Source organism: Babylonia areolata, chromosome 34 (genome assembly GCF_041734735.1).
Source record: "Babylonia areolata isolate BAREFJ2019XMU chromosome 34, ASM4173473v1, whole genome shotgun sequence".
NCBI lineage: Eukaryota > Metazoa > Mollusca > Gastropoda > Neogastropoda > Buccinidae > Babylonia > Babylonia areolata.
The window spans coordinates 4410119-4426521 of record NC_134909.1 but is presented as its reverse complement, the minus strand read 5'-3'; the positions used below and the strand labels follow the sequence as shown (position 1 = coordinate 4426521).

General features: G+C 41.2%; 1 protein-coding gene across 1 annotated transcript in view; it reads left to right on the top strand.

Annotated features, from left to right (window-relative positions):
- LOC143277295 (NADH-ubiquinone oxidoreductase 49 kDa subunit-like) overlaps window positions 1–15974 on the top strand; it is a 60338-nt gene extending 44364 nt beyond the window's left edge. The window contains exons 10-13 of the mRNA XM_076582063.1: window positions 10790–10919; window positions 11611–11706; window positions 13488–13629; window positions 15193–15974. Coding sequence (XP_076438178.1) covers window positions 10790–10919; window positions 11611–11706; window positions 13488–13629; window positions 15193–15230 — 406 coding nt within the window. The 3' untranslated portion in view covers window positions 15231–15974. The remainder of the gene's footprint in view (window positions 1–10789; window positions 10920–11610; window positions 11707–13487; window positions 13630–15192) is intronic.
- The last annotated feature ends 429 nt before the right edge of the window (window positions 15975–16403 follow it).

Below are 16403 nucleotides of genomic sequence, written 5' to 3'. Positions count from 1 at the left end.
CTTGATGACCTGCATGGGAGTGACCACTTCCCTATTCTTATTTCTCCCACTGTTCGTGAGCCTATCTCTATTCCAGAACACTTTCTTCTGAATAAAGCCAACTGGGACCTTTTCTCTGCCATAGTTCATTCAAAAATGGATGAAAACAACATAATAAACTCTGATGATCCTGTCAAATCTCTCACAGATGTAATATTAAATAGTGCAAAAACGGCTATTCCTACCTCCAGTAGATCACCTCAACTTCCCAAAACACCTTGGTTTAATCAAGATTGTCGAGATATTTGCTCGGAGAGGAAAAAGGCTCAACGTAAGGTCTTTAAAAGACCAACCACAGACAACGTTAGAGCCCACCAACGTCTCCGAGCGAAATCAAGACATATCTACAAAATGAGCAGATGCAATTCCTGGAAAAAATTTGTTTCCACACTAAATTTTAAAACATCTACCAAGAAAGTATGGAAAGTTATAAAAAAGATCAAGGGTAAAAACACCTGCCCCTCTTTCCATCACCTGAAACTAAACGACCGCCTAATTACAGGAAAAGAAGCAGTTGCCAACTTATTAGCGTCTACTTTACAGGAAAACTCTGCTGTCAACAGATCTGCTGCCTTTTCAAAATTAAGAACTCAAAAAGAAAAATCTCCTTGTGACTTTGACTTTGATGGTATCAAACTTTACAATCTGCCTTTTACGCTGGATGAATTGAAGTCGAGTCTCCAGTCATGCAATGACTCTGCAGCTGGGCCCGATGAAATTCATTACAGCCTATTAAAACATTTACCTGAAAGTTGTCTTCAAACAGTCCTAAAAGTTTTTAATCATATCTGGACCACTGATTACTTCCCTCCATCCTGGAGAAAAGCCCATATTATTCCACTTCCCAAACCTGGCAAAGACCCGAGCAACCCTTCAAACTATCGACCTATTGCTCTAACCAGCTGCATTTGCAAACTCATGGAGAAAATAGTCAACTCCCGCTTGATGTGGTACCTAGAAACTGAGGGGCTCTTAGCAGCTGAGCAATGTGGTTTCAGGAAACACCACTCTACAGTTGATCATCTGATCCGTCTTGAGTCTACCATCCGCAATGCTTTTGTAAACAAACAACATGTTGTAGCTATATTTTTTGATCTGGAAAAGGCGTTTGACACAACCTGGAAATATGGAATTTTATCTGACCTTCATGACCTTGGTTTCCGTGGTCGCCTTCCAAAATTCATCCAAAAGTTTTTATCTAATAGACAGTTTCAGGTCCGCTTGGGTTCTTCTTTGTCTGACTTTTACATGCAGGAGCAGGGTGTTCCACAGGGCAGCATTCTCTCTCCTGCACTTTTCAATATTAAAATAAATAGCATTATAAATTCTGTTCGCCATGGATCCGATTCTTCACTGTTTGTCGACGACTTTGCTCTGTACGCAACAGGGAAATCGTTTCCATGCATACAACGTCAACTGCAGTTATGTGTAGACAAAATTCAACAGTGGGCTGAGAACAACAGATTCCAGTTTTCTTCTTCCAAAACAGAGTGTATCCATTTCCATAATTTTAGAACCTTTTTTCCTGACCCAGAAATAAAACTAAAAAATGGAAAAATCAAATCTTTCAAAGAAGCCAAATTTCTTGGTATCATTTTTGACCAAAAACTGAATTTCCTCAGCCATATCAAATATCTCAAGAAATCCTGTCAACAAGCTCTCAATGCACTCAAAGTGGTAGCTCACACGGACTGGGGTGCAGACCGTCGGACCCTCCTACGCCTGTACCGGGCCCTTGTGCGCTCCAAGCTTGACTGTGGCAGCATTGTATACAGCTCTGCGAGAGACTCTTACCTCAAGAAGCTCGATCCCATTCATCATCAAGGATTAAGACTGTGTCTGGGGGCATTTAGAACGACCCCAGTTCATAGTCTATATGCTGAAGCCGGAGAACCCTCATTAACCCTCAGACGCCTCAAGCTATCTTTAAATTACTATCTGAAACTTTCATCTGATCCACTAAACCCTGCCTATGACATTGTTATGAATCCTCCCTCTCAAGAAAAATTTCAAGATAACCAGTCCTGCATTCCACCTCTGGGCATCCGCATTCTTCCACACCTGGAGGATGCGGATATAAACACTGATGTCATTTCTGATGATTCCAAGTTTCCGGACAGTCCTCCCTGGATGATAAAAACTCCTGAGGTGAGGTTTGACCTGTCTTCTTACAAAAAAGAGTCCACCAACTCCCTGATCTATAAATCATTGTATGCTGAACTATGCCAGTTGTATCCAGACTTCCTGCGCATTTTTACTGATGGTTCAAAGTCTGAGGAAGGTGTTGGCTGTGCTGCTGTATCCCCTTCTCTCAACAACTCGTCTTTATCAAAACATCTTCCAAACGACAGCTCAGTTTACACTGCAGAACTCACTGCTCTGGTTTTAGCTCTAAAAATGATTCATCAGTCACAAAACAAAAACTTTCTTATCCTCTCTGATTCTCTGTCTGCTCTGGAGGCCATCTCTGGCCGCAATACAAATCATCCCATGCTTCTAAAATTCCACGAGCTGCACACCTCCCTTAAAAATGATGACTATAATATTGTCTTTGTTTGGATACCGGGTCATTCGGGCATTTTTGGAAATGAGATGGCTGACCAACTAGCCAAAAGTGCAACAAAGCAGACCAAATCCAATTCCACAATTCCGTTTTCTGACCTGAAACCAAAAGTTCAAAGTTACACAATCTCTGGCAAGAAGAATGGAACAACAATACCAACAACAAACTGTTCCAAATTAGACCAAATTTGAAAGAATACCTTCCATCTTTTTCTGGTAACCGCAGAGAGGAAACGGTGATGTGCCGATTACATACTGGCCACACACTCCTCACACACTCCTATCTGCTAAAAAATGAAGAAGCTCCTTGGTGTATCCCTTGTCATGAACCTCTTACTGTGAAACACTTATTAGACTGCTGGGATTTGAACGAGGTCCGACTTAAACACTACACAGCTGAGTCCTTGAGAACACTGTTCAGGGATGTGCCTCCCTGGGCAGTAATGGACTTTTTAAGAGAAACAAATATTTTTAACAAGATTTAGATATTTTTAATTGCATGTTTTTAAAAAAAGGCATACTGTAAAGATTTGTTGTGGTCACAGCCCTGAGATGGCCTAAGTGGCTGGCTGGGCTGTAAACATAAAAATTTTAAATAAGATATTTTATTTACAGTTTTGAGAAGATTTTTTTGTTGAAACGTGCTAACAGCCCTGAGATGGCCTAAACGGTCGGCTGGGCTCTAAACAACATGAATTGAATTGAATTGAATTGGCTAGTCAGGAAAACCTAACTTCAACACACACAGGTGTTGTACACAACTGGGCAATACATATTGCCACACCCAGAACATCCACATGGATGTTACTCTTGAGAGCTCTGCCGCGCGTCTGACTTCCCAAAACCAGTTTTAAAAATTCAGCTGATGCTGTCCTGAGTACAGCTTAATGGAAAAATAAAAACCCAGCACGTGAAAACCCAAGAAATGACACGATATGAAACTCAAGCACACAAAAACAACAGGCGTTCGAAGTTTATACATTTTACAAATCCATCCACACACAGGCACATGAAATAGGAAAAAGGTCAAAAGGCAAGAAATGTAATCCATCTCGCGACAGTTGTTTGTTTTTGTTTGTTTGCTGTTGTTTTTCTCCCGACCATCATAGGAAAACACACCATCCCTCAAAATGAAAAGAACATAAAAATCAGCATGTTCATTGTTGGAATTCAAGTTAAGTAAGAAAAAGAATAAAAAGAAGATGTGTTAGAAGTCACTGCAGACCAGATATACTTATTTAAAAGAAAATCATACTGTAATTAAAAGAATTTTTTTCAAAGTTGACCATCAAATTTGATACATTTATTTTTTGTGTGTAAATACAAAGCAACATGAGCCTGGAAACAAAAATTCTTCTGCAACTTTATTATGTGTAGAATGCAGGAAAAATAAGCATGTGCAACAAAAGAAGGTAATTATATTTTAATCAATGTTTATAATTACCCACTATCGAAAATCATGAGTTATTCGCCTTGGCATGGGATTTCAGGGGTGATTAGTGCTGAATGACCTGGGGGTAAGAGGGTTAAAGAACAGGAATGGTCACCAGAATCATTGGTGAAGTGGTAAGCATCGAGGACTGACAGCTGGGACGATTTTGTTTAGAGTCCCAGCATGAGTACAGTTTTTTGGTCCGTCACCTGCTCCTACCCAGAGTTGAGCGTGCTATGGGCTCCGATGGGAAGACTTGGGCCACACAGTTGAGTATCATCCACATGACAGATATGTCAATGGAGTATTGCTTAAATTCCTGAGCCACTGCAGGTGTGATTGACTTTGGCCTGGGCAGGCATGCCTATCATTATTGAGGACTGGTATTATGTCTTGGAAAATTGATAGAATGAACAGGGTGTCCCAGAAATACAGATATTTGCTGCATGCCCTGGAAAATAAAAAAAATCCAACCGTAAAATTTTTGTCACAAAGTATCTAGTGGGTACAAGTGTACCCTTAGATGGCTTTCCGACCATTGCCGAAGACAGTTCATTAACTAGTTGAGCGTTAACTAGTTGTTGCCATGGTGCCTATAAGATGTCCACTGACGTCCTGCATAGTATGTTCAGAATTTTTCTTCATTGGAGTTTGGTTCAATGCACACAGTTTGATGTGTCGAGATTATAAAAAATACTATTTAAATGAGGATGCAACAGGTAGAAGACCCCTTTCTGTTCGATAATGATTTGCTAACTGGACCATGTGGAACGCACATGGATAGGTGTTGAAAACTGTCCAATGAAGGAAGTGGTCCAGTGAGCAGATTTACACAATTTTGAAAGCTGTGCTTATGATTATGGACAGCCACGGCTCTGTCTTGTCTGATGATTGGTTTGGACATGAAGGTAATTGACAACAACAGTGACAGCCCATTTGATGGTAATTCAGTCCGTCTATCCAATCATAAAGCATTTTTGAGCAAGTGGCTATGACTGACAGAAACGTGCAGCGAGCGTTTGGAAAGGGGGAGGAGAGGGAGAGGAGTGATGTATGATGTGGGCATGGCAGCTGGACACGAGTGTACTCACATTTCAGTGCATACTGCAGGAAGTAGACAATGACCAATGCTCCACGATTTTCATGAAACACAGGATTGAATGTGTACTGGACCTGAAACACATGGTTTTTTTTGTTTTTAATGCTGTTTGTCACTGAATCAGATGGCTAACTTGTTTGAAGAGGAGGCAAGCCGGATGCACAGCAGTCACTTTTATCGGCCCGCATGCAGCTTGGAGGGAGTGAATGTCATCAAAAGAACTTCACCCTCTAACTGGGGAAAGCTCTTAGCTGTCAAAAAGATTGCCTGTTCAGTTTCTGAGAACATGGTTGACTTTTTATGTTGACTGTACACACGTTGGTCATTGGACAGTGATTCACTTACATGTCTACATGAGGTGTGATTTGTTTTTATAAAGTTGCAGCTGGTTTTAATTTATTCTGCAGGTATAATCTGATGATATGTATGTTATTTACAAATGAATTTTGTTTGTATTCTTTATGGATGCCATTCTGTGGAGGTGAAAATAGACTTCTTTTGTTTCTTTGCACAAAAATTATTATTTTTACTTTGAATGCCTAAACAGTTATCTACAATCAAATTGATTGGGGGGGGGGGGGGGGAGCTCAGATTCAGAATCTACATTTATTTTCCTTCACAACAACTTTTACTTTCTTTCTGTATCTCCCATAGTTTTTGTACTAGAATTTAAAAAAAAATTATAACACAAATCCTCCGAATTCTCTGTCAAGGGGAAAACACTTTCTTATAAAATTATCTGGCACTCAACTGGTTAAGACTTACCGAAATGCTGATGAATATTACCGAAGCCATTTTGTGAAAAGCCGGAACTGTCCAAACAGTACCAAAGCCATTTTGTGGAAATCCTCTTGATTTCCATCACCAGCGAAGTAACTTTGACAAGACCAGCCATTGCTTCTGGCTGTCAGACGATTATTGTATGTTTGCTGAGATATTCCTGAAAATGATACCCTGTCCCTGATTCTAATGTGAGTTGTTCCAGAAAAGCAAATTTGTGGGTAGGCGTGCCTGCCTGGGTAACCTCAGTATGTTTAACATGATCAAGAACTTATGCATAAAATGCTGCATGCAGGTACACACTCACTCAGTCATACCTCTAACCAGACTTCTTTGAATACAAAATGCATATACCCTATTCTCCAGACAAATGATGTGTTGTATTCCATGGTATGTCATCTAACAGATACTGTGTTGTTTTCAATGATATGTCATCTAACAGATACCTTGTTGTTTTAATAATGATAATGATATGCAGGCTTATATAGCGCAGTACCCCCCCATCTCATATGGGGCTCATCGGCTTTACAATAAGATACAGAAATTTAAGACTAAGTGACGTAAAAATATGTACAAAAATGAAATAGATAAATAGACATAGTCTCACATCACATTTGCTATAATATACATATTTCTCACATCACACTGGCTAAAAGTTACATACTTCAAACTAAATGACATGAAGATATATAAATAATTACAGGCACTATCACAGTTTCACATCACATAGGCCCAAATCACAGCAAGAGAACATATCACATTCACCCTAGTCAAAATATGCACCAAGGAATGAAGCCTCACAGAACCACACCAAAAATCTTCACAAATGCACACAAATCAACACCAAAAGCACACCCAGCGATCAAATCACAGTAAGCATATACAGATGGAAAAGCTGTACTTAAAAAGATACAACTTGAAAAGATGTGTTTTGAGTGCTGTCTTGAACGCAGGTGCTGGGGTGTGACGCATGTGTGAGGGCAGTGAATTCCACGGTTTTGGTCCAGCAAAAAAAAAGAAATTTTCACCATATGTTCTTGTGCAAATTCTTGGAATAGACAGTGTGCGCATGTCATTCGAAGAACGGAGTTGTCTGGATGATGAATAGGCAGAAAGAAGATCTGAAAGATAGTCGGGACAAGAATCAGTGAAGAAACTGTGACAAAGGATTGAGAATTTGTATTGTATTTGTGTTTGAATGGGAAGCCAGTGGAGGGAAGCGAGTAGGAGAGTGATGTTTTGGCATTTTCTAGCCTTGGTATGTCATCTAACAGATACCATTTTGTTTTCAATGGTATGTCATCTAATGGATACTGTTTTCAGTGGTATGTCATCTAATGGATACCATGATGTTTTCAGTGGTATGTCATCTAACAGATACTATGTTGTTTTCAATGGTATGTCATCTGTAATAGATACCATGATATTTTCAATGGTATGTCATCCAACAGATACCATGATGTTTTCAATGGTATGTCATCTAACAGATACTATGTTGTTTTCAATGGTATGTCATCTGACAGATACCATGATGTTTTCAGTGGTATGTCATCTAACAGAAACCATGTTGTTTTCAGTGGTATGTCATCTGTAATAGATAATATGATGCTTTCAGTGGTTTGTCATCTAACAGATACTATGTTGTTTTCAATGGTATGTCATCTGTAATAGATACCATGATGTTTTCAATGGTATGTCATCTAACAGATACCATGATGTTTTCAATGCTATGTCATCTAACAGATACCATGATGTTTTCAGTGATATGTCATCTAACAGATGCCATGTTTTCAGTGGTATGTCATCTGTAACAGATACCATGATGTTTTCAGTGGTATGTCATCTGTAACAGATACCATGATGTTTTCAGTGGTATGTCATCTAACAGATACTATGTTGTTTTCAATGGTATATCATCTGTAATAGATACCATGATGTTTTCAATGGTATGTCGTCTAACAGATACCAGGTTGTTTTGAATGGTATGTCATCTGTAATAGATACCATGATGTTTTCAGTGGTATGTCATCTAACAGATACCATGTTGTTTTCAATGGTATGTCATCTAACAAGAATTCCCAATCAGCAATGGAGTGAAGCAAGGCTGTGTATTAGCCCGTACACTCTTCGTGATCTTCTTCAGCATGATGCTGAGAGAAGCAAAGGAGGATCTAGACGAGGGGATCTATATCAGATTCAGGACCAACAGCAGCGTATTCAACTTATGAAGGCTCATGGCCCACACGAAGACCTCAGAAGAAGCTATCCTGGACCTGCTCTTTGCAGACGACTGCACCCTCCTGGCACACACAGAAGAAGCTCTTCAGGTCATTGTAGATCGTTTTTCACAGGCAGCCAAGGCATTCGGTCTGACTATAAGTCTGAAGAAAACTTAAGTCCTCCACCAAAAAGCACCAGGGACCATGTACACTGCTCCCCACATAAGCATTGATGGCCATCCCCTTAACACGGTAGAGCAATTCACCTACCTGGGCAGCATCATATCGAACGACGCGACAGTGACCAAAGATGTGGACAACCGCCTCTCAAAGGCGAGCAGTGCATTTGGCCACCTCCAGAAAAGAGTATGGAAAAACCACTCCTTGCGACTCTCCACAAAGATGCGAGTCTACCGAGCTGCTGTACTGTCAACACTGCTATATGGATCAGAGGCATGGGTGCTGTACCGGAAACAAACAAAGCAGCTGGAGCAGTTCCATCAGAGATGCCTTCGGTCTATCATGGGCATCAAGTGGAAGGACCACATAACAAACATAGAAGTTCAACTGCAAAGCATCGAGTCAATGCTGATGCTAAAACAACTTCGCTGGGCAGGACACATCAGGAAAAGGAAAGACCCAGGTCCGCAGCCCAGCAACGCAGGCCAGATCTACACCTGCCCACAATGCCACAGACTCTGCAGATCACTGATTGGACTAATCAGCTATCAAAAAGCATGCTGCCCATCCCTGGCGGGAACTTCCCACTAATCTTCGCAAACGAAGAACCAGCCATCATCATCATCATCTTACAGATACCATGATGTTTTCAATGGCATGTCATCAAACAGATACCATGATGTTTTCAATGGTATGTCATCTGTAATAGATACCATGATGTTTTCAATGGTATGTCATCTGTAATAGATACCATGATGTTTTCAGTGGTATGTCATCTAACAGATACCATGTTGTTTTCAATGGTATATCATCTGTAATAGATACCATGATGTTTTCAATGGTATGTCATCTAACAGATACCATGATGTTTTCAATGGTATGTTATCTAACAGAAACCATGTTGTTTTCAATGGTATGTCATCTGTAATATATACCATGTTGTTTTCAATGGTATGTCATCTAACAGAAACCATGTTGTTTTCAATGATATGTCATCTAATGGATACTGTTTTCAGTGGTATGTCATCTAATGGATACCATGTTGTTTTCAGTGGTATGTCATCCAACAGAAACCATGTTGTTTTCAATGGTATGTCATCTGTAATAGATACCATGATATTTTCAATGGTATGTCATCTAACAGATACCATGTTGTTTTCAGTGGTATGTCATCTAATGGATACCATGATGTTTTCAATGGTATGTCATCTAACAGATACCATGTTGTTTTCACTGGTATGTCGTCTAACAGATACCAGGTTGTTTTCAGTGGTATGTCATCTGTAATAGATACCATGATGTTTTCAATGGTATGTCATCTAACAGATACCATGTTGTTTTCAATGGTATGTCGTCTAACAGATACCATGTTGTTTTCAATGGTATGTCATCTAACAGATACCATGATGTTTTCAGTGGTATGTCATCTAACAGATACCATGTTGTTTTCAATGGTATGTCATCTAACAGATACCATGATGTTTTCAGTGGTATATCATCTAACAGATACCATGTCATTTAATGGATACCATGATGTTTTCAATGGTATGTCATCTGTAATAGATACCATGATGTTTTCAGTGGTATGTCATCTAACAGATACCATGATGTTTTCAGTGGTATATCATCTAACAGATACCATGTCATCTAATGGATACCATGATGTTTTCAATGGTATGTCATCTGTAATAGATACCATGTTGTTTTCAGTGGTATGTCATCTGTAATAGATACCATGATGATTTCAGTGGTATGTCATCTAACAGATACCATGTTGTTTTCAGTGGTATGTCATCTAACAGATACCATGTTGTTTTCAATGGTATGTCATCTAACAGATACCATGATGTTTTCAGTGGTATGTCATCTAACAGATACCATGTTGTTTTCAATGGTATGTCATCTAACAGATACCATGATGTTTTCAATGGTATGTCATCTAACAGATACCATGATGTTTTCAGTGGTATGTCATCTAACAGATACCATGTTGTTTTCAGTGGTATGTCGTCTGTAATAGATAACCATGATGTTTTCAGTGGTATGTCATCTGTAATAGATACCATGATGTTTTCAATGGTTTGTCATCTAACAGATACCATGTTTTCAATGGTATGTCATCTGTAATAGATACCATGATGTTTTCAATGGAATGTCATCTCACAGATACCATGTTGTTTTCAGTGGTATGTCATCTAACAGATACCATGATGTTTTCTGTGGTATGTCATTTCATAGATACCCTGTTGTTTTCAATGTCATTTCATAGATATCAGTCTAATATCATCATCTTAGATGGACAGACTATAAATAAATAAACGAACAGTTTCATAGATACCATGTTGTTTTCAGTGGTATTTCACTTCACAGATACCATGATGTTTTCAATGGTATGTCATCTCACAGATACCATGATGTTTTCAATGGTATGTCATCTAACAGATACCATGTTGTTTTCAATGGTATGTCATCTCACAGATACCTGATCCGCATGGAAGAGATGCGACAGTCACTGCGTATCATTCATCAGTGTCTGAACAAGATGCCACCTGGTGAGGTGAAAGTCGATGACAACAAGATTACCCCCCCTGCACGCAGTGAGATGAAGGTATGACTCCTACCTTTTGTTCACTGTTTTCACCCATCTGCAGTCTGGTTTTGTCATTGTCAGATCAGTGTCATAGTGCATTGCCATTGTCAGATCAGTGTCACAGTTCATTGTCAGACCATTGTCTTAGTTCATTGTCAGATCAGTGTCTTAGATTAGTGTCACAGTTCATTACAATAGATCAGTGTCATAGTTCATTGTCAGATCAATGTCATAGTTCATTACCATAGATCAGTGTCATAGTTCATTGTCAGATCAGTGTCATAGTTCATTATAGGCCAGTGTTTTAGTTCTTTGTCAGATCAATGTCATAGTTCATTGTCAGATCAGTGTCATAGTTTCATTGTCAGAACAATATAGTTTGTTCTTATTGTCAGATCAGTGCCACAGTTCATTGTCAGATCAATGTCTTAGTTCATTGTCAGATCAATGTCTTAGTTCATTGTCAGATCATTGTCATAGTTCTTTGTCAGATCAGTGTCATAGTTCATTGTCAGTTAGTGTCATATTTCATTGTCATTGTCAGATCAGTGTCATAGTTCATTGTCAGATCATTGTCACAGTTCATGTCATTGTCAGAGACAGTGTGTTTCGATGTAGTGTTTTCATAACTGGATAGGCTTTAAGTGCCATGATAAGATAAAGGCTTGGCTGTATGATGTCTGAAAAACAATGGTTTGTGTGTGTGCAGGATTCAATGGAAGCCCTAATCCACCACTTCAAGCTGTTCACTGAGGGATACCAGGTGCCACCAGGGTCCACCTACACAGCCATTGAGGCTCCTAAGGTCAGTATGACAGCCAAATAGTGATGATGATGTGTCAGTGTGTAGAGGGACAGCCACAGAGTGATGATGATGATGTGTCAGTGTGTACAGGGACAGCCACATAGTGATGATGATGTGTCAGTGTGTAGAGGGACAGCACATAGTGATGATGATGTGTCAGTGTGTAGAGGGACAGCCACAAAGTGATGATGATGTGTCAGTGTGTAGAGGACAGCCACATAGTGATGATGATGTGTCAGTGTGTAGAGGGACAGCCACATAGTGATGATGTGTCAGTGTGTAGAGGGACAGTCACAAAGTGATGATTATGTGTCAGTGTGTAGAGGGACAGCGACATAGTGATGATGATGTGTCAGTGTGTAGAGGGACAGCCACATAGTGATGATGATGATGTGTCAGTGTGTAGAGGGACAGCCACATAGTGATGGTGATGATGTGTCAGTGTGTAGAGGGACAGCCACAGAGTGATGATGTGTCAGTGTGTAGAGGGACAGCCACATAGTGATGATGATGATGATGTGTCAGTGTGTAGAGGGACAGCCACATAGTGATGATGATGATGATGTGTCAGTGTGTAGAGGGACAGCCACATAGTGATGGTGATGATGTGTCAGTGTGTAGAGGGACAGCCACATAGTGATGGTGATGATGTGTCAGTGTGTAGAGGGACAGCCACATAGTGATGATGTGTCAGTGTGTAGAGGGACAGCCACAGAGTGATGATGATGTGTCAGTGTGTAGAGGGACAGCCACATGGTGGTGATGATGTGTCAGTGTGTAGAGGGACAGCCACATAGTGATGATGTGTCAGTGTGTAGAGGGACAGCCACATAGTGATGATGTGTCAGTGTGTAGAGGGACAGCCACATAGTGATGGTGATGATGTGTCAGTGTGTAGAGGGACAGCCACATAGTGATGTGTCTGTGTAGAGGGACAGCCACATAGTGATGGTGATGATGTGTCAGTGTGTAGAGGGACAGCCACATAGTGATGATGATGTGTCAGTGTGTAGAGGGACAGCCACATAGTGATCTTGATGATGTGTTAGTGTGTAGAGGGACAGCCTGATGATGATGTGTCAGTGTGTAGAGGGACAGCCACATAGTGATGATGATGATGTGTCAGTGTGTAGAGGGACAGCCACATAGTGATGATGATGATGTGTCAGTGTGTAGAGGGACGGCCACATAGTGATGGTGATGATGTGTCAGTGTGTAGAGGGACGGCCACATAGTGATGATGATGATGTGTCAGTGTGTAGAGGGACAGCCACATAGTGATGATGTGTCAGTGTGTAGAGGGACAGCCACATAGTGATGATGTGTCAGTGTGTAGAGGGACAGCCACATGGTGGTGATGATGTGTCAGTGTGTAGAGGGACAGCCACATAGTGATGATGATGATGTGTCAGTGTGTAGAGGGACAGCCACATACTGATGATGATGATGATGTGTCAGTGTGTAGAGGGACAGCCACATAGTGATGATGATGATGATGTGTCAGTGTGTAGAGGGACAGCCACATAGTGATGGTGATGATGTCTTAGTGTGTAGAGGGACAGCCACATAGTGATGATGTGTCAGTGTGTAGAGGGACAGCCACATAGTGATGATGATGATGATGTGTCAGTGTGTAGAGGGACAGCCACATAGTGATGATGATGTGTCAGTGTGTAGAGGGACAGCCACAGAATGATGATGTGTCAGTGCATAGACACATGGTGTGGTGGTGATGTTTGGTTTCATGAATTCCTGTGATGATGTGTGATGGTGTGGTGCAGGGGGAGTTTGGGGTTTACCTGGTGTCGGACGGCACCAACAAGCCCTACAGGTGTAAGATCAAGGCGCCGGGCTTCGCTCACCTGGCAGGTCTGGACAAAATGTCCAGGAAACATATGCTGGCAGACGTCGTTGCTATCATTGGTCAGTACTCTCTTGTCCTTTTCTTCTCTGCTTATAGAATCTGTTTTATAGAAATTGAATCAGACCATTATATTATCAGCTACGGATCTATTGGACTCAAACACACGTAAGTAGTATCTAACTCAGAGGTCATAACTTTTTTTTTTTTTCAAACCAACCAGAAGAGGAATAAGAGAATGAAGACCCCCACATTTTACTGCAGCAGACTGCAATGGTCATGCATTATTAGTAGGACAGACACCTGCACATTGTGTTATGTGTTGGACAGGCACCTGCACATTGTGTCATGTGTAGGGCAGACACCTGTACATTGGATCATGTGTAGGACAGACACCTGGATGTTGTGTTATGTGTAGGACAGACACCTGGATGTTGTGTTATGTGTAGGACAGACACCTGGATGTTGTGTTATGTGTAGGACAGACACCTGGATGTTGTGTTATGTGTAGGACAGACACCTGGATGTTGTGTTATGTGTAGGACAGACACCTGGATGTTGTGTTATGTGTAGGACAGACACATGCACAATGTGTTATGTGTAGGACAGACACCTGGATGTTGTGTTATGTGCAGGACAGACACATGCACAATGTGTTATGTGTAGGACAGACACATGCACAATGTGTTATGTGTAGGACAGACACATGCACAATGTGTTATGTGCAGGACAGACACATGCACAATGTGTTATGTGTAGGACAGACACATGCACAATGTGTTATGTGTAGGACAGACACCTGCACATTGTGTTATGTGTAGGACAGACACCTAGACATTGTGTCATGTGTAGAACAGACACCTGGATTTTGTGTTATGTGTAGGACAGACACCTGCACATTGTGTCATGTGTAGGACAGACACCTGCACATTGTGTCATGTGTAGGACAGACACCTGCACATTGTATCATGTATAGGACAGACACCTGCACATTGTGTCATGTGAGACAGACATATGGATGTTGTGTTATGTGTAGGACAGACACCTGCACATTGTGTTATGTGTAGGACAGACACCTGGACGTTGTGTCATGTGTAGGGCAGACACCTGGACGTTGTGTCATGTGTAGGGCAGACACCTGGACGTTGTGTTATGTGTAGGACAGACAGCTGGATGTTGTGTTATGTGTAGGGCAGACAGCTGGATGTTGTGTCATGTGTAGGGCAGACACCTGGACGTTGTTATGTGTAGGACAGACAGCTGGATGTTGTGTTATGTGTAGGACAGACAGCTGGATGTTGTGTTATGTGTAGGACAGACAGCTGGATGTTGTGTTATGTGTAGGACAGACACCTGTACATTGTGTTATGTGTAGGACAGACACCTGGACGTTGTGTCATTTGTAGGGCAGACACATGGATGTTGTGTTATGTGTAGGGCAGACACCTGCACATTGTGTTATGTGTAGGACAGACACCTGTACGTTGTGTTATGTGTAGGGCAGACACCTGCACATTGTGTTATGTGTAGGACAGACACCTGTACGTTGTGTTATGTGTAGGACAGTCAGAGGAATGTAGCCATGGTGTGGCAGTAATGGTGACGGGCGTTTGTGTGTGTGACAGGAACCCTGGACATTGTGTTTGGAGAGGTGGACAGGTAAAGAGCCCAGGTGACATCCGTCCTGTGTCACATCACAGCCTGCTGAGGACCTCCCTGAAGCAGTGGACAACATGTCTACTGAAAATTTCTACATCTCCAAGTTACTTATTGTGCTGCGGCTTTCATGGGCCATTGTGTTTTCTTCCTGTTTTTCAGTAACAGTCAAGTGTATGTTGTGGGGGAGGGAAGATACAGTCAGTTAGCTGTGTGAAACTACCCGTCATGTTGTAGCTGAGCCAACATCAGTGGACTGTAACTTTGGCATTGTTGAAGCTGCAGTGTGAAATGTGGCCCAGTTGACTGAAGGGCATGAAGAAGTCGTGCTGTCTGCACAGTGTGTGCTGAAGCAGTCAACTGTGCTGTGAAAGTTGTTGGCAGCGAGGCGTGGATAGAATGTCACCAAGCCAGTGACAGGCAGGATGCACACTGTAGGGTACTGAGGGGCAGCGTGAAATGGTGACAGCTTCATTGCTTGTTATCTCTGACACTCATGAAGTAGACAGTGTTGACAGAAATTGTTCCATCATTTTCCCCCCACCTCATTCACACACACACCTAGTAGCCCCACTCCCACCCCTAAACTATTAGATCTGTGAGTGGGGAGTTGTGCATTTGTGATTGACCAACACAATAGTTTGTGATAAGTTTATGCTTTGTGTGAGTGTTATAAAGCATGTCATGATTTTCATACTCACACACTTGAAAGATGTGAATTGCTTCATTAAACCATTAAAAAAAAAAAAAAGTGTTTTGTATGTCCCTTTTCAGTGTGGGCGAGTGAAGATTGGACTGAAAGCTGCCATGGAATCTTTCAGTAATTCAGTTCAGTTCATTTCAATTTCAGTTCATTTCAATTTCAGTTCAATTCAATTCAAAATACTTTGTCTGCTTCAACCCAAACAGAAAATTCTCTTTAGGCTAACTTAAAATACCTGTCAGCAAAAATCAAAGAGAAAAAATGAACTGCCACACCCCTCACTGATCACCCTGCACACATCAGTTATGTAAAAAGAAAAACATGTGGGTAAGATACTTTACAATTTAGAGTGAAACAGCTGTGTGCGTGTGCATGCATCGTTAGGTGTGTGCACATTGCGTGCGTGTCTGTGCCCGTGTGTGTAAGAGTGTGTAAACTTTCATTGTCCAAATCTTTCTTTGTCAGAGAGTGAAGATT